We start from the raw sequence: 23,929 nt of genomic DNA, 5'->3' as shown, positions 1-23,929 counted from the left end.
CTCCTTCCCTCTTGCCGTCCAAAGTGCAGTTGTTTTGGCTAAAACCAGTATATAATATTTAATATACATAGTGTATTAAAAATGTAACAAGACTTACATATTGATGCCATTAAGCAAAGCTTAGCATTAGGAATTCATACAAAGTGGCCACCAGAATTCAAGTGTCGCCAAAAGCTTCAGGGTTCAATCTATTTCAATCAAATTCATTGTTGAAGATGTGCAATTAAAATACGACATCAACTGACATCATTAGGGACTTTAATCTTCTACGTCATAATTGTGTTTTCCAGTTTAGTGCATAATATAATGCTGAATCTATTTGTGTTTATTTAAATGATCAGCCAGCTTTGAGCCTTGTATAGTGGGATGGATGGTTCCACCAGCATATCAGGGAAGGGTGGTTAAGGTCTAAACTAATTAAAAGAAAACCTCCTAAAAAAAAAATCCCATTGAACACAGTTCCTCCCTAAAGTTACTTGTTACTCAGCATAATTTGTACTTTACAACATCCTGCTGGCACAGCATCTGCCTGCTGCGGTACATACGGGGAGTACAAAGTGTTAAATGTACAACCATTTTATTTGGAGGTGTTGGCATGTGTATAAACAAATTGGATACTTAATTAATTCATATTCATTTTGTTTAATCAAAAGGCTCTTCACCCGTTTAATGCCTTGATCCATTATTAAGATCACATGGTCAGTTGTTTTACAGGATGACAACATAACAGGGAAAATAATATTTGAAAAATAAAATCATTAGAAAAATGTATTTCCTTTCCTTATTAGAACGATCATTCAAGTGATTAAAGAATAAAAGATGTGCTGCACATGGTGAATACAGCAGTGCACACCCACCACAGAGACATTTCATACTGGCACTGTCCATTAAACAGAGTGATGGTCATGTCCAGCCTCTTTCTCAGGATGTCCTCCAGCTCCTCTAAGGACATGCGCCGCACCTCGTAGCCCCTCACCGAGGGTTTCGCCGTGACGTTAACTGGCACAAACTCCTCTCCACTGTTAGGATCATTCCTTCCCACTGCGGCATACGTGGGGAAAAAGCGCTGCTCGGACTTGGGAAGGTCGGATCTGAAGGATGGGCAACAGTAGGCCGACCACATGTACTCAGGGACAGACACCCTGTTGTTGATCCATTGTGGTTCAGACTCATACGGCATGACTCCAGTGATCACATGCATAGTCCCGTTGCAGAAGGCCTTGAATTTTGTTAAAACCTCCTGCTCCAGAACATTCCACGGTCCGTTGTTGGAGCTCTTATGCTGTGGGACAATGTTAGTCAGCGTAAAGGTGGCCCTGCGGTCTTGTTCTGTCTCGTGGTGCAGGCTTGGATTGAGGTGGCCTCTGGTGAAGCCGGAGTCCTTGTAGTCCTCATCCACCGCCTGGCTCTCCTTCACATTCTGGTCCACGAGGGTATGGAAGTTTTGCATCTCTGAGCTGGCACGGGAAAACGCCAACTGAGTGACCGATAGATAGAAGGAAACAACTTTTTTTAACGTTGTTCTTCTAATTCATCAGAAAACAGTTGTTTTCTCTCATGTTGTTTGAAATATGAATTACAAACAGAACTTACAATTTCCACTTTCCTTTCTCTGTTACTTCACCAAAGAAAAGGTCCTATTAGTCACAATCACACATTGACCTTGAGAATGCTTAAATTCACTAGAAACCTTGGTAACGCTTTATATTAAGGTCCTTGCAATAACCATTAATTAATAGGTAATAAGGCCCTTGTAAGTCCTTACAAGATGCTCATTAACATTTATAAGCCTATATAAGTGTTAATTATGGCATTATAATACAGTTAATAGCAGGCTATAACACATTTATAAGCATCTTTGCAATGCTTTTATTAATGTTTTGTTTGCTTATTGATAACTTACTTACTTTACTTTATTTATTAATTACTTTATTGCTCATCTATTATTAAACTATGCACTTGTTAACAGTTAACTATGCTTTTTGCAGCTATGGGATCTAAAGCGAGAACAATGCCTTATTAAGGCTAATGAATATTTCTTAATGTGTTAATTACTGGTTATTGATATTCACAACCTCCTCATCTAGAACGTGGTCATGGTTGATATAATGGGAAGAAAAAAAAGCATAATACAAGTGTTTCAACTGTGAAGGCCAAAATTGTTTAATTTATTGCTGTGGAATAAATATAAAAAATAAAAACACTTTCAGGATCTGTAAAAATCAAAGCATATTATTAAAAACATGGTCCATTAGCACAACATCAATTCAAAATTCCCCTCCCTGTTTTCTTAAGTGCCCGAACTGTGTCGCCAATATCTGGACAGTTATGGACGGCATCTCGACATTTTCCAGCATATCACCGAGCTTGTGCTTTGTTGTATGCTGATCTTTATACTCTGCAAACTTTTCAGGGGCAGCAATGGAAAGCTCTGCAATTGGTGCTTCAATGCAATTGTATTGCGGCGCTCCCACTATTCTGCAAGCAGAAGTGATGATATTCTTCTTGTAGGCCTTCAACACTTTCCGGTGCTATAACCTCATCTGGACCACGTGCTGATGGTGAAGAAGAAAGAGAGTAGATATTTGTCTCAGTGACATGAAGGATCTTCCATTCAAAAACCTTAAACAATTCATAAAGTTTACTAACTATGCAACACAAATGTTAATTTTCATTATTTGACTCAAATCACTGCTGTATATTAAAGTGTAAACGACAGCAAATATCATGTGCAGAAATGTTTAAAGAACATACCAGACAGTGCACAACTAAAGAGAGAAGATATATGTTTTCACAATGTAAATTGCATAGAGCATATCTGGAGACAAAATAAGTTAAACTTACCAGAGGAGTTACCCTCGCGTTTGAATCCGTGGGCCAGATGTTCGGGCCACTGACTCCATCATTCAGGCGGGATCAGAATGACGTTCACGTTGATCGCGCGCGTGTGCGTGTGCGCGTGTGTGTGTGTGTGTGTGTGTGTGTAACCTTGAACCGGAATCTTCGGTTTTACTGTTTGCCTTCAAAATAAAAGCTCTATAAGCGGAAAAAGAAGCGGCCCGCCAAAAGCACTGGACAGAGAAGAAAGAGGAAAAAGTAAGTGGGTTTACCAGGAGGGCACTCCAAGGCTAAGTCAGAAAACTGATTTTTGAAGGTTGTTCGTGGAGAATTTTTTTGAGGATAATTACATTTCTTTAGAAAAAAAACGTAAGAAATCTTCCCATTAAATCAACATTCTAGATGAAGAGGTTGTGAAAAAAAGGCATGGCAAAGATGCTTATACATGTGTTATAGCATGCTATTAACTGTATTATAATGTCGTTATTAACACTTATATAAATGTTAATGAGCATCTTGTAAGGACTTACAAGGGCCTTATTACCTATTAATTAATGGTTATTAAAAGGACCTTAATATAAAGCGTTACTGAAACCGGTAGTCAGGACAACGTGTGCTGCATTAAAGTAATGAACCACATTGCCTAAGTTCTTCAACAAGTTGCATGAAAGTTTTACTAATAAAGAATTTATTAAAGAGAATTTGTTTTCACTTGACGTAGATAGTTTTGAATGCTGTTTCTTTTTAATTTGTCCACTCCTCAACACAATAATACATATTATAAACTAAAAACTGGGTTTGGAGATACAAACAGAAATCAAACTGAACAAAGTCATGTTCTTGGATTAAAAAAAGGTCTCTGTTGTTCTACTCACCTGAGGTTCATACATCCATGCCTGGTTGGGCCGCTTGCCATCTGGAGGACTGAGTTTGTACGCAGAGTACAGAGGTGAACGATGCTGGCGGTGATACAGGGTTGCAAAGCGGTACCGGTTTTGGTAGCGCTGGCATATTGGCTGGTACCCCTCTGCTGGGATACCTGTGGGTGGAGTTTTCTTATAGAAGAAGTCAAAGCACTGGGAGAAGTTCTTACTGATCTCTCCATGGACCAGGCCACCAAACCAGGGTAAGAGGAGAAGCAGAGCTCCCATGGAGCATTGCAGCATCTTCTTGTGTGACATTCTACACAGACAGAGCAGCAGGTTGTGCAGACAAAGCTCCAGAGTTCAATAGAACCGTTATCTCCTTTGCGTCCTTTCAGCATCTAGAGTGTTGGCGTTTGAGGGTTGCTCTTATATGTACTGAAATGCAGCAGTCATGTGGGTGGGAGTAACCCTCCCCCAACCTCTGTTGAACGTCCCCCTGCCTACGAGCAGGAAGGCAGACTTCTGAGAAACGACTGCACTGCACATCCTTTTCTACCCCATCAGTCAGCTGTGGTATGAACACCTTGTTTCAAAAGTTTAACCCTTCACGGAATGGGGCACATTGGAGGTAAACTCTGAAACATAAACCACTGACCTTTTATTTTCTTGATAATAGATAAGCTTCTTAAATAGAGATGTTTTCAGCATTTTACAGCTGTGCTGCTGTCTCACACTGTCTAAAGAGATGTAGCATCAAGAGAGACACACGAGGGACGATGTAAATCATTTTCATGATATTAAGTGAGATGTTTGTGACGCTCGAGGTGCAAACACTCATTTTGAATCTTGAATTTACGTCTTTTTCCCCGAAAAAGGCGTTTCTTATTATTTGTAAATTGATGTCGTGACACAAGGACACTGAACAAATCAACAGGTTTCATTTTTTGTTGGTTTCTGCATGTTTTAGTTTTTCTTCTCTCAGTGGGAACCACAAACATCTACCGGAAGATAAACATGCTACAGTACTTCTATTATTATTATTATTATATTATTTCTCAACTGTTAGGGATACAATCACATATGAAATTTATACATACTGTACATACCAATTAAATGAGTTCATATCAATGGAATCTATTGGGTGTTTTTTTTATCTTTGAGTTGTGGGCACAAGGCTGTTTATTGTGGCCATCTAGTGAGCACTCAGAGACATGACACTTGGAAGCACCTTGACTTTCCAGGACAGAGACGCTGATGATGGTCCGGTCAGTGAAACTAGTTGGACTGTGAGTAATAACGCTGAGTTTATGGACACTGGTGATGAGGCTAAACATGTGGATGACCTTGAATTACCAAAGTTTCAGTTTCCACACAGAGTAGAGCAGCTACTTAGTAACTTAGTAGTGATGAAATATTTGGGGAAGGGGTTGAATCCTTTATTCCACGTAGCCTTCCAAGCTACGGGTCAGATATGAGGCCAAATACATCATAATAAAATAAGCCCTCATAGAGACACAAAACATACCTCAACAAGTCGTATTTTAGATGGAGACTAATAAGACTTATCTCGTAAAAAAGTCACAACCAAAGACACTTCCTTGCTCACCTATAAGAACGATTACACACAAAAAAGGTGTACTTTCCCTTCCTGGTTTACTCTGTCAGCTAGTTTCATTTTTTCTTCTTTGTTTTGTGTTGCTGACTCAGAGGCTGTTGGGTGTGTTTGGAAACCTAAAAACACCTGGCTCACCTACGTGCTGAACTAAGTTTGTACTCTACAGCTTGACTCGGAAGCATAGTCAATTGATCCTTAATTATTTGTGCTGCTCTTAAACAAGAGTTATTGGACCAAATACATTAGAACACAAATAGTAAATAGCAAGAGCAACTTGAACAGAAAGTGAATGTCTTACCTACAGATATAAATACAGAAAGATTACAACAATAATAACGACTAGTGTTAACCTACACATTTAAGCTACGTGTAGAGATATATATTGGCAGCAATGGAATACAATATTTATAACTGTTTTGATCGATGAATAATAATCTGAAACTAAGAATGATTGTGTGTTTTTTAGCTCCATGAAAGAATATCCATGAGCTATTTTTTACTCTTATCCTAGATTGTTATTGTAAACGTCTCTGTTGGCTAAGAAACAATATTTCATACGTGTACAATTTTAGTTAAAACATGACTGAAAGGGAGCGTTGGGGAGAAGGCATTTAGATTGTTGCAAATGTTGAGAAATCCTGAAAAAATGTTCAAAAAAAGATATTTGACTTTTGATCTTAGCGTAGGGTGTGTCATTTGACCACGATTCATTAAAAAAGTGTACAAATTCAAAAATAAACTTTTAAAGAAATTATATTATTATGATTAATTGAGAATATGAAATTATTTTCTAACTTTTGCTGTTGGCTTAATTGAAAGTGAGGACTCTTTATATTCATTGCCCCTATTATTGAGTTTACTTTATGACTCATTATTGCTGTTAACTGTCCTTCTCGCCTATTAATGATGAACAGTCTACTGTGTAAAAGTGATTAAAGAGAAAGCAGTGGGCATCATATCATATCCCAATACACAAACATGTAAGTGTGTGTGTTTTATATGAAGTGTTTTAACAAACCCTCGCAGCGCAGCAGCCGCCTCGCGCCTGTCGCTGCACGCCCTCGCGCTCTTCCGCGTTATAAACCAAGACGCCAAGTGGCTGTGAGCTTCAGGCCACTCCCTCGCCTCCTCGCCCGGGGACGGAAGAGCTCTCTCGTTCTTCCACCGCGTCGCCTGCCTTATTCTGTTGGGTTGTTTTTTTTTTTTTTTACAAGACTATGCGCTGGGCCGAGAAATGACGGACGCCAGCGCCATCGAGGAGCTACAGTCGGAGCTCACGTGCCCGGTGTGTTTGGAGCTCTTCCGCGACCCGGTGATCCTCGAGTGCGGGCACCACTTCTGCCAGCTGTGCATCATCCAGTGCTGGGAGGCCAAGGCGGACGAGCTGTCGAGTTGCCCCAAGTGCAGAAAGTCAAGCGGCGGCAAGCTGCGACCCAACTCGCTGCTGTGCAACGTCGTGGACAGCGTGCGCAGGGCCCGGGTGGTGGACACCGCCGGGGCGATGTCCGGCTGGACCTCCGAAGACGCGCCGGAGGAGCCCGAGGACCGGGAGCCCGGGTCCAGCATGAGCAGCCTGGCCTCGTCCGTCGGCCACTGGCCGCGCGTGGGCTCGGACATGGACATGTGCGAGGAGCACGAGGAGAAGCTGAAGCTGTACTGCGAGGACGACCAGCTGCCCATCTGTCTGGTGTGCGGCATGTCCAGGGAGCACAAGACGCACAATGTCATCCCCATTACCGAGGCCTTTGAAAACTACAAGGTACTGTCCCGTCGGCTGGGTTTACACCCCGAGGTGTGAACAAAATCTGCTCTCATAAAGTCCAGAGTTCTGAGAGGATGGATAATGGCTGCATTGACCTCAATAGTTAATGTCAATATGTATCCCTTCAACTCTCCTCTCCTAGTTTGACAGGCTTTGATAATTGTCAAAGCAATAAAGTTTTCACCATTGCTCTGGCATTAGTTAGCACAAAAAAAAAGAATCTGTAAAAGTCAGGGATTTTTAAAAGCCCACTCCCTGATGGTCCCTGGGAGCCTTTTGGTACTTTGTGTTTTACAGGAATTCAGCAGACTAGTGTGAACTCCTATAACTCTTCTAACCCTGCTGACCAGCACCAGCTTGTTTAAAGACTCGCCCCGTGAGGCCTCTCGCGCTTCACTCACACTGAGTTTTCCATTTAGTTTGAATGTGTGGGTCAGAGTTGACGAAAGGGTGGCCATCACATGACTCCCATTTAAGATGATGATGATGTTGTTGTTCAAAGCAGAGGCACTGAATCCAATGCCCTCTAATCTGGTTTAGCCACAACACTGTTCAGCATGTGATCGTCTATTTCTGCTGCAGGACAAACTGTCAGTCGCTCTAGAGCGGGTTCAGCTGCAGACGGCGGAGGCCACGCTCTTCCAGAGGCACACCAATGAAAAGATCCTCCACATCAAGGTATTAAGACATGCGTGTGTTGGTTTGTGAAGCATTGCGAAATGCAGGAAAAACACCTGTGTGATTTGGTTATGAGGGAAGAACCGGTATTAGTAATCTAGTGGTTGCTACGCAACTTCACCTTTTACGCGTCTGACAGACGTGACTGACTGATGACTTGTCCTGATTACGGCCGGCGGTGACTCAACAGGTCGTTGCTCTGCGCTGTTTGTTCCAACGTGATGGTCGCCGTGTTTCTCGAAGGCAGAGGTCCTTCCTGAAATGAAACACGTGGCCAATAAAACATCAGTACACTTCAAATCATGTTTGTCATTCTCATAATCTTTTTTATTCATTTTTTTTACAGGCAACACACACACATACGAATGAGTACTACACACCCTCGCAGAAAGAGATAACAACTTGTTAAGTTTAGGCTGGGTCTGTCTTCCACCACAGCAGCCCTCTCCTCAAATAGAGCTCTGTTTGTGCGTCACACAGAGGTCTGTGAGTGTAGAACGTTTGTTGTGTTAAGAGTTTCTGCTTCAACAAACAACTACACAGGTCTCTGCTGCAGGCTGTCTGTCTCTATCCCGTCTGTCTCTGTTTGTTTGACCCACTTTATCTGCACATTCGTAGATTTTCACTTCTTAGTTTCTCTGTTGGTGTCACAGGATGTGGGTCAATCACTTTAGAGGAAGTTTGGCAATGTGTGTGTGTGTGTGTGTGTGTGTGTGTGTGTGCGTGCGCGTGTGCCTGTAGGTGCTTACTTTAACTGATTGTCTGTATTTCTACCCGTTTTTTGGCACTAATACTACAGAATAAAACAAACTCCTTTACAAGTGAAAGCCTCACTTTTACTACGTTACTTCAAGGGAATCCAGTTATTTTTTGCGGCCACAGAAAGCACAATTTTAAGTCTGATGAATGTCCAATGTTACAGTATTGTGATGCTAAATCACAGTAGTCTTTAACGTAAGAGTGTACTCAATGCAGAAAAGAGCGCTCAGCACAGGGTTTCCTATTAGGCTTCATGTTTCCCATAATATGTTTCATATTATTAATGGTAACACATTTTACTCTTGTAGTCGGTTGAGGTGGAGATCATTTTAAGTAAATCGTGGAACGTTTTCGTATTTTTACCTGTGTGAATTTATCATGGATCATTTCATAATGTTGTAATATTGTGTATTTTATTGAAAGTACTGGAGTAAAAATTGCAACATTGTCCAATGCCATGTCTTTTAGTGAACTTGAGGTATAAAGTTCCAACAAATTGAAATACTGAAGTAAAATACTGGATTGCTTGTACTTTTCACATTCTGCCAATGACTATATACAATCTATTTATAGTGCAGACAAACTTAATGCACTTCCAAAAACGGAATAACAAAGTATAAATACCAGGTTTGGTGTCAACCCCTCTCAACAAAAAAAGGCCTCTTTCATTCGTCGGGACAGTACGTTTTAAAAAGTGCGATTGCTTTGGTCTCCAGTTGACACGTCGCATTGGTCGCTGATTGGGTTCCTCCCTCTGTTCCAGGAGCGAGCAGGAGATCTGGAGGAGATGGTGACCGCAGAGTTTGGCCTTCTGAGGGAGTTCCTACTGGAGGAGGAGGTGCGCATAAAGGAGAAACTGCAAAAGCAGAAGGATGAGAAGCTCAACCAGCTGGAGGAGGTGCTGACCCAGACCACAGAGCAAATGAGCCAAATGGAAAGTACGGCCGACCAGCTTCGCCTCAAACTGACGGAGGAGGAAAACCCGGAGCAACTCAAGGTATCGGAGAAGATACGCAGATAGATATCCGTATGCGTTCCATTAAGCTAATACCAAAGAACATTGTTACACTAGAGGTGCGGTGACAGATCTTACCTGCATGTTTCAGCAGAGACTGAAGTATTTAGTAAACCTTGGCTAATTCTGGCTTTGCTCTATTTCAGGGAATCAAAGATTTCATCGGAGGGTGAGCATCATCAAAATCCTTCCACTCATTACTTTCCAGGTCTACTTCCTGTGTCTCCTATGTCCCCATGTGACCTAACTCACAATGTCGAACGTCAAAATGAACTTGTGTATTGTTTTGTCATTGAGGATGTGCGGGCGTGTTTGTGGTATGGCAACTCATCTTTGCCACATAATGTAATCAAGATCATTTCAAACTTGGAGGATTCATTATAGTCTTTTTTTTATTTTATTTTTTTACAGTTCTTCTAAACAACGATCCACTGAATGCAGATAGAACTTGTACATGACTCAAATGCCAGAATGTTCCGTGCATGGCTTAAATATTCACATATTCAAGTACAATTTAAAAAAAGAATGGTTAATGTTTTATTTTTTTTTAACAACCCAAAGGACACCAATCAACCGAGCAGTGAGGAGGCCTTTTTGCTGTAATTTATTCTCTCTCTCTGTCCCTGTAAGGGCTGAGAGCTGGTTTGAACGCCCCTCAGAGGTGGTCGAGGATCTGCAGTCCGGAGAGTTTCTGGGTCCTCTGCAGTACAGGACCTGGAGGACAATGAGCTCCGTCCTTCAGCCAGGTATATAAACATATACAACATATGAACACTAACTCATCAGGGAAAATATTGCTGCAATATTTGACCTGCATGAGTTCAGCTCCAAAGAAACTTGATTGTACTTAAGTGTCTCCGTCACACATTTGCTGTGGATCCCACTCCGGAGTCACTTCAATCATTTTTTAACTTTCCCAGAGCCTTTAAAACCACTATTTCTAAAGGCTGATTCCTCCCCATGATTCGTTCTCTCCACGACTACTTACACAGACTTTGACATAGACATTCTGTCACATGCTCCTTTGCAATAACTACAAAATACATTTTTGTGCTTTTTCACTTTTTAAAAATGTTTTGTAGGATCTTGCTTCATCTCGGGGAGTCGAGTCATGAGACAACACACGTTTTCAGGCATGTGTGCCTCCGTTTTATAGGTTCCGTCTGTCACAGGTTCAAAACCTTATTTTGGGACTTATGCCAAGGACACGTCATCCATTGATAGCGTAACACTAGACTGCAGCAAATGATTTAATGGATCTATAGAGTTACAGCTTGACGCAGTATCATTTATATTTCATTTGCATCCATGTAGTTGATGCTCTGATCGAGCTCGTCTTTCACTAGTTGAGCAGGGAGGCATTCCGTATCGTGTTGAGGGTCACAGCCAAGGAGTCTTTTATTGGGGTCATTATGTTTTATTGATGTTCTTTTGCCTTCTTAGCTATCAAAGCAGTAACCCTGGACCCGGACACGGCCTACCCGTGCCTGCGGGTGTCCCCGTGTCGCACCAGCGTCCAGATGGGAAAGATCCAGCCAAACCTGCCCAACAACCCGGAGCGCTTCACCCTCTACAACATCGTCCTGGGCTCCGAAGCCTTCTCGTCTGGCAGGCACTACTGGGAGGTCGAGGTGGGCTCCAAGACGGCGTGGGGGCTGGGCGTGGCCGCGGCCTCCGTCAACAGGAAGGAGGAGATCAGCCTCTGCCCCGACGACGGTTTCTGGAACCTGGTGCTGAGGCACAACGCAGACGGCGCCTGCGAGTACGAGGCGTGCACCGACTCGGAGGACAGCCTGATCTATCCTTCCAGCCCCCCCAGGAGGGTGGGGGTCTATCTGGACTACAACAGCGGCGACGTGGGGTTTTACGACGCAGGCAACATGAGCCACCTCTTCACCTTCTATAATGCAAGATTCAAAGAGCCCGTCTTCCCGTACTTTAATCCCTGGCCGATCATCAACGGGAGCAACCGGGAGCCGCTCACCATAGTGACGCCACGCTGGGGGGCGATGTCGGAGTAGAGATGCAGATGAGGATTTAGCAGACGTGAAACCTTGATGGACTGGTTTCATGAGCACTCGTCATACTGCGCTGTGTTAACGGTGATGGGGGGGGATGATGGACACGCAGGAAACGAGGGCCGGGAATGTTAATTTTTTCAAAAGAATTCCAGCATCAGTAACCATGAAGTGATACCAATAGTGTACTGCATTCCAGAAAGGTTTTTTTTCCCTATTCATTCCGAATCGATCATGTGATCCAAAGCATTCAGTTGCCAAAAATGATCCACCAAACGCATTTATTTTTATCACATGTACGGTGACCACCTGACGATCAAATACGCCAAGCTCAACTTCACCCCACCTGGGACTGTACGAGAAAAACATACAAATTGTTATGTTTTCTTTGGATTCTGGGTAAAAAGACCTGAATGCAGGAATTCTTTAACCCGGATAAGTGTCAATACCACTTTACTTGGTACTGGGTTTGCTTTTTCATTAAACGGTACCAATACGGCCCTACAGGTAACCGGCAACGTTCTTTCAAGACAAATTACATTTATTTGAATGTGTGTAATCATAAGAGAAGTTATCTCAAGCAGGACTAAACACTATGATTTGTAGGACTTAGATGGAAACTACTAAAATTCATTACAAATGAGCCTCTTTAAAGGACATGTCATTGCTTGAAAGTATGCATTAAACACGTTTGTTTGAGTTAAAGGATAAACACAACACGGTTTGGTGGTGAACACTGAATGTAAATACTTTTAATAACTTTTTATAAAAAAATGCAATTGTGCAATTGTTTTAACTAATTGTTTAAGATAATAAAAATAACTTTTTTGTAATAATGACTTGTACATCTCTGCTTTACACTCCAAATTTACCACCACAAAACAACTCTGAAAATAATTTTTAATAGTTTTTGTCTTTAAATGCTTTGCCTGAGGTTGTTTTGTACGTTTATTTCCTCCAGAGGGCGCCAGACACAATCTGCATACATGTGCTCCACAACGTCTTTATAATGCAATTTGTAATGAAAGTAAAACTCAACGGAAGCCCCCTCAAAGCTTTTTGGAGAAGAGTTTGTTGTGTGTGTGTATATATATATTCCAAACTAAAAAAGTACATTAAGGGGCTTTACAATTCTGATAAAGAGAAACTGCCCCCAAACCATTAACGGGAACAGAAATGAAAGAAACAGGGCAGAGACCACACAAAACAGGACTAAAAGACGGAACTCCGGATCCCGATATTACGTGGATTGTAAACATATGAACCTCCAGGTGTCTCCAAACAGAAAAGACCCCATGAGCCCCAATGAAGGAGGTAATTACTGTAGTAAAAAAAACCTAGGGTCTTAAATCAATTAAAAAAACGCCATGAAATTGCACTATGGCCATAGATCTTTCTGGAGACAATCAGATGTTGCTGGTCACGTGTCCCAGTGTTGTGTTTACTGGTCACTGATATACACAAAGGTTTTTTTTCTCCAGTTAAACCAGATTAACGAGATCCCTATTGATGCCATTTTAGCAGTAATCTGTGACTACGATGACTTGCATACAAATACTGACAATTGGTCTGACCCAAATAAAACAAATGTATCGTCCTTGTCAGCTTTGTGTATGTGCGTATGTCCTCGCATTACCTTTCTAACTGTCCTAATCTGTGATACGATATCATCAACCAGCACTGACACAAGCGGCCACTCTTACGTTACTGCTCTTCATCCTCGTCTGTGATCACTTTCAGTGAGGGTCAACGTGAGAGAGAAGTCTTACAGGGAAGTTTTGCTCTTCTTGAAGATTCTGCCTTTTATTCCATCCCTCATCTCTCTCTTCATCTTGTCCATCCATCCTCTATCTTTCCTCTCGCCGAATGACTGATCTGTTCCCAAAATACGAGCCCTATTTTTAAGCCCTCATCGCCATGGGAAGCAGCTTTCTCTGTTATGGAGAAAGAGGCCTCCCACTGGAGAAGCGGCTCCCTCCCTCCATCAATAATCGATGAGGAGAGGGGCAGGCGGGAGACAGGGCCACTGAACGACGGGGGTTAAAGTGATTAATGGAAACCTCAGTAGAAACTGGAGAGAGTTCAAGTCGGCCTGGAGAATATACGCTATCGGGGTCTGTTTCAGTCTGAAGTGTTTATTGCACAAGAGATGCGAGGGAGAGGCATATACAGGCAAATAGAGGAGAAACACATCGATGGATCTTCTTTATACTGAAATGAAGCTTTGAGTGGAACTAGTTGCTTTGGACCAAATCGGCAACGATACGCAGCTGTTTTTAGCGAGCTGAAAACCAAAATGATCTGCTTACATGCCTGTGCGAACATTCGTGTCTAAAAATAGAGGCCCGTGGTGGCTTGTTAACCTGTGTGTGTGTGCGAGTGTGTGAGTGTGCTCAGCCGTGCTTGCTGGACGAGATTATACACGCAGGACTACATCGAGGCATTGTGTTGTAGGCTAAACAAAATCATTACCACGATGCTTGTATCCCTCTCTCTCTCTCTCTCTCTCTCTCTCTCTCTTGATCTCTGTCACTTAATGAATAGCTGACCTTGGCGCCTCAAAAAGAATCCAATTTGTGTTACAACAGCGGCTCCATATATGACGGGGGATTGAGGGCGGATAGATTGTGAGTGAGGGGGCAAAAGGAGAATGAGGATGACTGTTTGGAGGGAAAGAGACACGAAAGGGGCAGACAAATATGAGTGAAAACAATTCATAACGAGAAACACGGTTCAAGATTTTGAATGAGAGCTGGATTTTACAAAAGGGGTCGTGAATATTTGTTAACCCACTGATGAAAAGATAAAGATAAAGGTAAACGTGGCTAAGCAGGCACGAAGAAGACGTTTACCTGTGATGGATGAGAGGAAAGCGAGGAGGTCGATATGTTACAGGTAGATAACACGAGGGAGCTAAAGTTCAGGAGGTGTAGAGTGTCGCCCAAAAAGGGCCGAGAGACAGCGAGCGGGGGCCGAGGGGCAGGAACTTAATCCCCGTGCAAAGACAAACAGCTGAAGATAAAAACCGCCTCACCTGAACGCACTCAGAGACACATGGACGGGGTGGCGGGATGAATACTGGGACAGAGAGAAGGAACCAGACGAGCGACTTAGTGCCACCACTCTTCCTCTCGTTGGTATTTTCACCCTGAACAAACACCTCATCAGCACAGCAGCATTCTTTGGTCAATTCTCTTTTATTTTATTTTTTTAATTTATTTTTTTCAGCTTATTTACTAATTATTAAGAATTTATTCAAATAAAAATAAAGTAAACGGTTGCTATACTGCCAGGGAGAGGAACGCAGGCAAGAGCAAGAGAGACGGGGAGGGAGGCGGGGAGGGGAGAGGAGGAGGAGGAGGAGGAGGGGAGGGGGGGGGTGAATGTGAGCAAGTGACACCGAGATGTTCATGCTCGCTCGAGAACCGTCTGCAGGAGGAGGCAGTGGAGGAGGGATGAGCACGCCATCGCCGATGAGTGCAAAACAGGTGCGTGAATATAGGTGCATGAATATGTATATGTATATAGATAGATCTATATTCTATTTTATCTATATTACCTATATCTATATATAGGTAATTGCATGCAGAGAGATTTACATTTGTTTCAGTTTGCAAAAATGCATAATTGGGTTGAATGAACCTCAATTTAACTTAATTACCTTAAAGAGTTCTTCATATAACAGATGTGTACCTATTTGGATAGAAGAAAAGAAGATCTTGACAATGTTGTACTGTGGGTGATGGTATAAGTTGGTGAAACAGGGTGTAAATAACACTGTGTGGGCTTTTTGCATGTAAATAGTAGATCTTATATTTCTTTGCTTTCTACAGCAGATGTTACAGTTCTCCACAATATCAGACAACAGGGCAAACACAGTATCTCTCTTTGCGTAAAAGCTCAAAGTAAGATTTCATATAGTCTGAATTCTGACCCCCGACCCCCACCTCAGGTGCAGGCCTCCATCAAGAAGAACCTGGAGAAGCAGAAGAAGCGAAGCACCGGGCTGGGAGGGGGTGTCGGAGAAGCTCCCGTCGCCACACCTCACCCTCCTCGGCCCCAGAAATCATCCGCTCCGTTCCTCCGGATGTCGGCGGCCGCTGCCGAGGACAGCGAGAGCCTGGAGGAGAAGGAGAAGGAGGAGGAGGAGGAGGAGGAGGAGCTGCAGGCTTGGATGGAGGCGCCGCCGCGAGGGGCGGAGGGGGAGACTGAGGAGGAGGAGGTGGGGGGGGAGTTTGTCGATCTGCTGCCCATCGTGGACTCTGTGTTCGGACAGGTAGGAGCAGCAGTGTGTGTGTGTGTGTGTGTGTGGGACACTGCTGGCACTGTGCGTTTCATGTGCTGCATCGAGCATCTCCGGTTGATTGGAACATTGAGCCACTCATACAAATTTAAAGCAATGTTTCTGGCTCTGGTCCCGTCTCTCTCCCCCACCCTCCTCCAACACGACACGTGATGGAGACTTAAACTCCTTTACATCAGAAAACATGGCGCGAAAAGAGTAATCCGTAACAGATACGGTCAAAGCCAGCCAGAAGTCCGATGGACACCCGGTATCACATGACATCCCATCGCTGGCGCGGTGGGCGGTGACACATGACACGCCACCTCCATGCCGCCACAGCGTCCGTCTGACATGTGGGGGTCATGGTGTGAGGAAGCGCTGAGGTCACGAGTCACTCGGAGCTTTAACAAAACATGGAGAAAGAGTCTTCTTGATCAGCAGACTGTGCAGAGGGGGATGATGAGGAGGGTAGAAACAGGAAACGGGTATAAAAAAATGAGAAAAAAAGTGATGTCAGCGGTGATGTAAGTGAGACAAAATTAGAAAAGACAGGCTGAGTGAGTGGGAGAGAGGAGCGTGTTGAAAGAAAACGTCCTGGTTTCTCTGTGTGGGGCGCATCGGGGGCCCTGAACCTCAGCTTGACCACCAGTGTAACTCAATGATTCACATTAATCGTTTAACAATCCCTGAACAGATTGGTTCATCTCTGCCTCTTTTGTTACTGGTCATCTGTAATAGTCAGTTTTGCGAATACAACTTTCACAATATTCCGAATCCAAACATTTGTTCAACATGTAAACGATGATCTATTTTTAGCACTTTTTCCCCTATAAAATAAAGTTGTTAAATCTCAACTACAACATTAAAAATCTCACATCAACACCAACAGTGTCGGTACTAAAATATCGGAATACTTTCACACCTCCTCCCACCTTCCTCCGTCCGTCTCTCGGGTTACAGCTCCCGGCACTCGACACCAGCTGATGCACATCTGACACCAGATCAGTGCACGATATGTCTACCTGCTCACACTCTCAAGCTCTTGACAACGGTAGGAGAGTCTGCAGAGTCCAAAAGCAGGGACACATCATTGGCCCACACAGGGGCACACACACGCACACACACACACACACACACACACACACACACACAATGCACGGTGAGTGAAAGAAGTGAGTGTGGTGCTTCAATCGACCCCCTGTGAAAAGCGTTTAAGTAGACAAGCAATGGAAAAGTAATCAAAACCTAGTCAAATGTGTGTGCGTGCAACCACACAAACGCACACACATTTTAGTCTAACTTAAATTTAGGAAACAAAAAGATGATAGTGTTTGAGGTGTCAAAGACGTGGTTATGAGATATACATGTGAGTAAGATTAGTACATCCAAACGTCTCCCAAACGTAGAACCTCAGGTGATAACGAACACCTGTGGCATAACACATGTGCTTAATTTGATGTGAGCTCATGTGTTACTTCACACTTCAGACGTCACATTTTGAAATCCAGATGTCAGTATTACATAACGTAGAATTTGAGTTTCACACAAGATAAATAGATAATGAATTACACATGTTCATGCAGATGTTGTGCACACGTGACTTTTGTATGCACAGTTCCAAATGAAGGAGGAGGAGGAGTTTGAAGTTCGATAATGCGATTTATCTTATGACTAAGTACTAATTGGGGTTTGTTTACATTAATCCATGTACAGTATGTGTACTACTACGTAAAACCAAGTACATGAAATCTAAATCTGTTATCACAAGCTTTTCTGTTTTAATGACAGAAAACTGTTGCAGCGGCATTTTGATCTTTTACATAACAATGATATTTTATGAGGATCAGATACTCATATCATATTTATGCCAGAATTGGAGTTTTTAACTCTTAACGGTTTCTACTTAGTAACCTTTTCTGGGTTAAGTTTTCTTTTAAGTGGGAAAAACTGTTAAGCTTTCACATCATTCAGTGATGCTCAATCCAAGAGATTCTGCTATAAATAGAGGTTGTATTAAAACAGTCTCAAGTGTTTTGCAGCAGCTGGCAGATAAAACGCAGCTGTTGGAGCTCTCTGACCTAAAGTGGCCTCTAGCGGTGACTGCTGGTTACTGCAACAGAATTACATCATCATTATATGAAGAGAAAATGGAGGTTTTACCAAAAAATGATATGATTACTTCAAACACGAAGCAACACTTAAAGCTCTTCTGAGGACTGAGTGACAGTGCAGGAGAGACATTTTTTAGGTCTTGTTGCAACAAACCTCAATAAGCCAATGCAGGTGAAAGAATACATGTGAGTATGCAGGGCCTTTATTTGCACCAATACAATTTTTTTTGTGCTTCTACCGAGAGAGATTCATGTGTTTATTGTATATTTGATTGTGAACAAAAACACTGAACTTCACAAGAAAAACTTGAAACTTAAAAAAAGGTTAAGTTTCTGTACAAATAATCACTGAAATCACCACTGAAATCTAGTGCTTTCCACGGAGGCCTTCAAAATAAAATGGCTCGGAAAAACAATCAACGTTAGGGAAAGCATTAAGCATCAAGCAACAATTTAGTCATTTATTTAAAATTGTGGACAAAAAACTTTCAAAGCCATATTTAGATATCTAATGTATCTCACAACCCCCCTCACACACACACACACACACATCTGTTCTCACCATATGGATGTAGTAAGCATGATGCCACATCTTCTTTCTGGAGAGATTTGATGCCAGATGCTTTTTACGAGCTCAGCCGTTCACTTAGCACTGCACTCATAAGCTCAACTTGTGATTTGAATGCTACATTTGCACCTCGGACTTTGTCGTTACTCATAAGCCGTCACAGCTTTTCATTTGTTTTAAGGTTTAAAATGATACAAGCTGAGAACATTCTTCATGGAAAACACCTTAGAGACACAGTTCAGAGGGGAACTTTCATTTCAGGAAATTTGAAGCTCAGATTTGTTTGGGTTTGTTTTTTTTGGCACCACTTTAATGATCAAAGAGGATTGAGTTTCCATTTAATCAAACTAATTGGAAGAAAATGAATCCCCTATTTTCATTTAATATAATAAATGTTCTTTTTGACTAGAATTCTGAAGCAATCACTTTGTTTCAATAAATTAAGAAGATTCAGTTGTGGTTCAGATTTGACAAACACCCAACACACGCTCATCTCTTTTCCACCATGTCTTTTCCATCTCTTCCCTGTATCCATCTCTCTTTTTTTCCCTTTCATCACCCCATCCTACTCTTTAATCTCAAATGGAACGGACTAATCTCTCTCTCCTCTTAATTCTCCCTCTGAAACTCCTCACACTGGAGATGAAGTCATGTGAATGCTGGTGCAACACGCGAGGAGCGAGAGAGCAAGAGAGCAAGGGAGAGAGGGAGAACTGAAAAAGCAAAGAGGGGAAGAGGGGGATTAAACGCATCGGTCAGTGTGAAGGGAAAGAGACAGCGATCCTGCTCCAGGGGAGGAGCTCGGTGGGGTTATTTTTCCGTTTTTCGTTTGATGACACTTTGGAGCATATAGAAACGTTCATGTGTGGATTACAGCCGTTTATTGTTAGAGGTTTGTTTTTCTTTTTAAATCTCCGTGGTATCTGGTGCCGGGCCCGGGACACAGGTTTCTGTCAGAAGTCAGAGCTTGGGAAGAAGATGGAGCTCTAAGGAGTCCAAAGAGAGCCGAGAAAGAGAAGAGAAAGCAAATAGGATCACAGAGAGAGAGAGAGAGAGAGAGAGAGAGAGAGAGAGAGAGAGAGTTGGGTAATGGGAAACTGCACTAAACCGAAAGACAAAATGAAGAAGGTAAGAGCCCTTGAGAATACATTGCTATTTTGTATCTGAGCTAATTTGAACTTTTATAAATTGACAGATGTCTCATAATCAATGAAGTGGAGTCTTGTTATCTGGGGAAAAAGCATCTGTAACAAAATAGTATTTCAATAGACCACTGCTTCTGAAACTTTCTTCACAACTTGCTACACTTATTTTATCCTTTGTTAATCGCTTTCACAAGTATAAGAGTGAGGACGCAAAATGTTGCCCTTCATGGGCGTAACAGGAAAACTTTCATCACTTTTATTCCGTACGCTACAGCAGTGTCATGTACTGAAACAAGGTGTCGTTATCTCAAAGTCAATGCAACCCAGACTAGCTACGCGTGGCTTGACAACAGTGGGTGCTGACCTGTCTCCTCGAAATGAATGACTCTGTTTTATGTGTGAAGTAGTCGGTCATGCAGACAGTGTATGACTGAGTGGTCTGCCTCTAAAGGGGGGAATGGATGGGCCCCTCAGGGGTAGACTGAGGGGGGTGGGCCCGGAGGAAGACGAGGATCAGGACGGCGGGGAGGAAGACTCGTTCAACGATCCCTTCTGCACGCTGGTCAAGAACTGCAACATGCTGCAGAACATCGTGGGCCCGGCCTGCATCTTCCTTAGACAGGGCTTTACAAAGAAACCCGTATGTAGCAGAACGCAAAATGTGTACACAGTGTGGTCCTCGCACAACACCCCTCCACCCCCCCGGGCCACTGTTTCCACTCGTGTCGATTCATTTCCCCCCCCCCCCTCCCCCTCCGCATTGCTCCACCGCTCCAGCTGTGTGCGTCATCCCATCGCCGGTCTGGGTCAGACGATCATGCTCAGAGCGGCCAATCGCTCACCCAATCCCATGGGACGTGTTGACCGAGTCGAGGGCTACCTCTCATATGTGAACGAAGGTCAAGGGTGACTTCACCAAGGTTCCACAAAAAGGCCTCTGAAGGCTTCGTGGTCACTGCACGGCAACCGGATTGTTCTAAAAAAGTATTGAACTGCCGAAGCACCGCGTAAACTGAGATGAAGAGGATCGTAAAACCGCTTCAAAGGCCCCGTCTTTACACCGATCCCTGTCATTTCTTTAGAAATGACGCACACACGTTGCGGTTTACCGTTGAATGGAATTCAAATATACAAACTGATTTAGAAAAAACTTTGGCAACGTGAATAGTATTGCTACAGCTCAGGAGGAATGATGAATGGTTATGAAGCGATGCATCTACAGCAGCTCCTAAGAGCCACAGCCTGAAGTGAGTTGCTGTCTGAGAGAAACGGGGCGCCCACTAGGGGCTCAGTTCATTTTCACTCCTTTGCCGCTTTGTCAAACCTCTAAAAATGGCTGCGGACAGTCAACGGGTAAAGCAAATCTCAGATTAAAAGGAGGAAATGTGGTGCAGGAATAGGGAACATCTGTATAATACATTTCTGCATGACAACTATGTTTCAAAAAAACATAACCAACACATAACTTTGGCTACACAACCAACATCGTCATATTTCAGATGCTGTGTGATGTCGAGCCCTGGTGTCCTTTATTTGCTAGTTGAGGGTGTCGTCACTGAGTTTCGCTGTCAGGGACCAAATTGATATTCCTATGACATCACTTGGAATAAAGGATTTCATTGGTTGCACATTTCTCCACAGGCTTTCTGTAATTGGACGTCCCTTTTAACAGACGTTTTTTGTGAGAAAAGCTATAGTTTGTGTGAAATGGCATTTTTTAAGGGAGAAAGCAACGCAAGGATTTCACATATATTTTCTTTTTGTACCAACTCCTAAAAATGAATTCCAGTTAATTTTTCAGTGTTCCCCAGAAAGAAATGAAATACGATGCCAGATGGTTTGTCCCATATTGTTTTCTCTCTAAAGCTCTTATCCTAACATCCTCTTTAATGAGCAACAGTTTGTTTGCTTTTGTATGGCTGGGTCCAAGCCCGAGTGTCAAGTGTCTGTACAACCCATTCCACACTGGATGTGTCCTCCTGCTGAACAATTAACGTTCCAAAGTACTAACTAAACCTCTAAATCGCATAATCTCCAGATGTTCACTGAAAAACTTGAGCACATGAATCTGAACCAACTTCTCTACATTTGCTAAATCACATTTTAGCATAAAAGCCGAAACACATGCATCCACCGGCCCAGACAGTTTATCTTTCATACCATGCAAAGCACATGAAGCCAATCTCCATTAATCACTTCTCTCATCTTCCGTTTGTACATCCTCCCTCCCCAGTGGTGTTTCCACAATGGTGTTGCTCTAAATCGGACTGTGTTTATGTGTCTTCTACGCCAAACAATCTAAATATTCTCACGAGCCGCATGGAGTGAGAAGCTGATGTGCCTCTCTGCTTCCTTTCAACAGGACAGAGAGCTGAGACCAGAGGAGCTCGACGGTAAGGTACCTGCAGCGTGTCTCCACTCAGCGTCACAGCAGCCCGACTGGTGTTAACGCGCATACCTTCTGTTTGTCTGCTTCTTCACACCAGAGCTCCGTGAGGCATTTGTGGAGTTTGACAGGAACAAAAAAGGCTACATCAGTCACAGAGACCTAGGGGAGTGCATGAGGACCATGGGGTACATGCCGACAGAGATGGAGCTCATCGAGCTGAGCCAGCAGATCTGTGAGTGGAACAGCAGCCTGAAACATGGCAGTAGTTACTTGATAACCAAAGCCTGACCCAGATACGCATGAAATTGCACTTTCTTGTTTCTTGCTGCTTAGCTAAATATTAGCTGAATACGTCGGCACACCGTTAACAAGCGTTAGCACTTTTGTCGTTTTTGTCGTCAACCGCCTTGATTGCCGGCTGATGGTCAACTTTTGCACCGTGATTTCAGGTGGAGGCAAACTGGACTTTGAGGACTTTGTGGAGCTGATGGGACCCAAGATGCTGGCAGAGACCGCCGACATGATTGGAGTCAAAGAACTACGAGATGCTTTTAAAGAGGTCAGGAGATAAATTGTTACCGAGAGATGTTTATTTTTCACTGCAGACATTTTGACTTAACAAACACAGGTGTAAGTGGAGACAGTGGAGTGCACTGTGGGTAAATCCTGGGATGAACATTACAAATACAGGAGAGAGCCCAATGTGAAGCAAAGAATGAGACGCAACCAGAGTAGTTATTTAACGTCCTAGTGTTTTCAGGTTAATACTATTTAATGAAAATTAGATTAGAATTTGATGTGGCTCTTTATTTGTCTCTGGTTGTGTCCAGTTTGACTCTAACGGCGACGGTCAGATCAGTTTGACTGAGCTCCGTGAAGCCATGAAGCAGCTGATGGGAGAACAAGTGACCAACAGAGAGATCAACGAGATCCTCCGAGACGTCGACCTCAACGGAGACGGTCTGGTGGACTTCGAAGGTAAAATGAGTTATATTTGGATGTAAGATCTAGATGTGGGAAACTACGTGCACCCTCATCTTTCTCCTTCTCTTGTGCTTCCAGAGTTTGTGCGAATGATGTCCCGCTGACCTGCCCAGCAATTCAAGTAGAGATGGACCAACAAAAAATTATGCAAATACGGGATAAGAGGCAGCACTAATAAAAATTGATATTTTTGTATCAAAATAACTAACATGAATATATACATCTGAACTCCATGTGCAATGAAATGATAAAGCTTTTCAACAGCAGTAAAACATATCAAACGCTTCATAGAAAATATTTATGACTGTTTCTAGATGTATTTTTCCATACTGAAATCTTGATTGCACAACTGTTACATTTTTTTTTATTAAAAAGAAATATAGACACACTGGACAAATTGTTGAATCTCGGCTGGGAAAAAGTACAGCTGAAAAGAACGTGCAACCGTAAAACACGCAAAAATGTTATTTTCCTAATAGACAAAAGGGTTCATCAATGATGTAATGATGAACCCAGAATCCAGAATTAAAATGTACCAGCAAGTGTTGCAAGTTGGAGCTTCTAAAAAGTACAGGACTTGACTTCAGCCTTGCTGTCATGGTGCACTCCTCAGACCTTTGAGGAGAGTCATGCGGTCTCTGCAGGGATACACAACAAACAACACAACAAACACGTCTCACACAGCTCACTGAACATAAAGCTCGCTCCTCAAAAGTCACCATTGTCACACACACAATCACACAATTATTTATCATATGACATTTCAGACTTTTCCAAAGCTGCTAAATATGTATTTTACTGTACTGTGGAAATTGATTATGAAGTTTGTCATTTTTAATTGAAAGTGAAAATGGAGATACCTTGCTATTTTACAAAGGCGGTCCTACACAGCAGAC

General features: G+C 42.8%; 3 protein-coding genes across 3 annotated transcripts; 2 read left to right on the top strand and 1 right to left on the bottom strand.

Moving 5' to 3' along the window:
* Positions 1-595: 595 nt before the first annotated feature.
* On the bottom strand, positions 596-4,773 carry LOC119211295 (endonuclease domain-containing 1 protein-like). Its single transcript, XM_037462094.2, has 2 exons — positions 3,714-4,773; positions 596-1,477 (listed from the first exon to the last, which is right to left on the bottom strand). The coding sequence occupies exons 1-2, from the start codon at positions 4,017-4,019 to the stop codon at positions 806-808; spliced, it is 978 nt and encodes a 325-aa protein (XP_037317991.2). The 5' UTR covers positions 4,020-4,773; the 3' UTR covers positions 596-805.
* Positions 4,774-6,317: 1,544 nt separating this feature from the next.
* On the top strand, positions 6,318-12,338 carry LOC119211294 (zinc-binding protein A33-like). Its single transcript, XM_037462093.2, has 6 exons — positions 6,318-7,078; positions 7,664-7,759; positions 9,282-9,515; positions 9,680-9,702; positions 10,164-10,279; positions 10,977-12,338. The coding sequence occupies exons 1-6, from the start codon at positions 6,554-6,556 to the stop codon at positions 11,552-11,554; spliced, it is 1,572 nt and encodes a 523-aa protein (XP_037317990.2). The 5' UTR covers positions 6,318-6,553; the 3' UTR covers positions 11,555-12,338.
* A 2,617-nt stretch (positions 12,339-14,955) lies between these two features.
* Positions 14,956-23,776, top strand: LOC119211485 (calcium-binding protein 2-like). Its single transcript, XM_037462434.2, has 7 exons — positions 14,956-15,039; positions 15,504-15,827; positions 22,023-22,053; positions 22,147-22,281; positions 22,499-22,608; positions 22,880-23,027; positions 23,112-23,776. The coding sequence occupies exons 1-7, from the start codon at positions 14,956-14,958 to the stop codon at positions 23,135-23,137; spliced, it is 858 nt and encodes a 285-aa protein (XP_037318331.2). The 3' UTR covers positions 23,138-23,776.
* Positions 23,777-23,929: the final 153 nt, after the last annotated feature.

Source organism: Pungitius pungitius, chromosome 2 (assembly GCF_949316345.1).
Source record: "Pungitius pungitius chromosome 2, fPunPun2.1, whole genome shotgun sequence".
Lineage (NCBI taxonomy): Eukaryota > Metazoa > Chordata > Actinopteri > Perciformes > Gasterosteidae > Pungitius > Pungitius pungitius.
The sequence above is the reverse complement of the archived record's forward strand: the minus strand, read 5'-3'. Positions and strand labels throughout refer to the sequence as shown.

What these genes read in the sequence shown, in the direction of transcription:
- LOC119211295 (XM_037462094.2), bottom strand. Translation starts at nt 4,019, where the DNA reads ATGTCACACAAGAAGATGCTGCAATGCTCCATGGGAGCTCTGCTTCTC. An exon ending in CATGGATGTATGAACCTCAG is followed by an intron (nt 1,478 to 3,713) that starts GTGAGTAGAACA and finishes TCGGTCACTCAG; the next exon opens with TTGGCGTTTTCCCGTGCCAG.
- LOC119211294 (XM_037462093.2), top strand. Translation starts at nt 6,554, where the DNA reads ATGACGGACGCCAGCGCCATCGAGGAGCTACAGTCGGAGCTCACGTGC. An exon ending in AAAAGATCCTCCACATCAAG is followed by an intron (nt 7,760 to 9,281) that starts GTATTAAGACAT and finishes CCTCTGTTCCAG; the next exon opens with GAGCGAGCAGGAGATCTGGA. An exon ending in AAAACCCGGAGCAACTCAAG is followed by an intron (nt 9,516 to 9,679) that starts GTATCGGAGAAG and finishes GCTCTATTTCAG; the next exon opens with GGAATCAAAGATTTCATCGG.
- LOC119211485 (XM_037462434.2), top strand. Translation starts at nt 14,956, where the DNA reads ATGTTCATGCTCGCTCGAGAACCGTCTGCAGGAGGAGGCAGTGGAGGA. An exon ending in CGCCGATGAGTGCAAAACAG is followed by an intron (nt 15,040 to 15,503) that starts GTGCGTGAATAT and finishes CCCCCACCTCAG; the next exon opens with GTGCAGGCCTCCATCAAGAA. An exon ending in TACGAGATGCTTTTAAAGAG is followed by an intron (nt 22,609 to 22,879) that starts GTCAGGAGATAA and finishes GGTTGTGTCCAG; the next exon opens with TTTGACTCTAACGGCGACGG.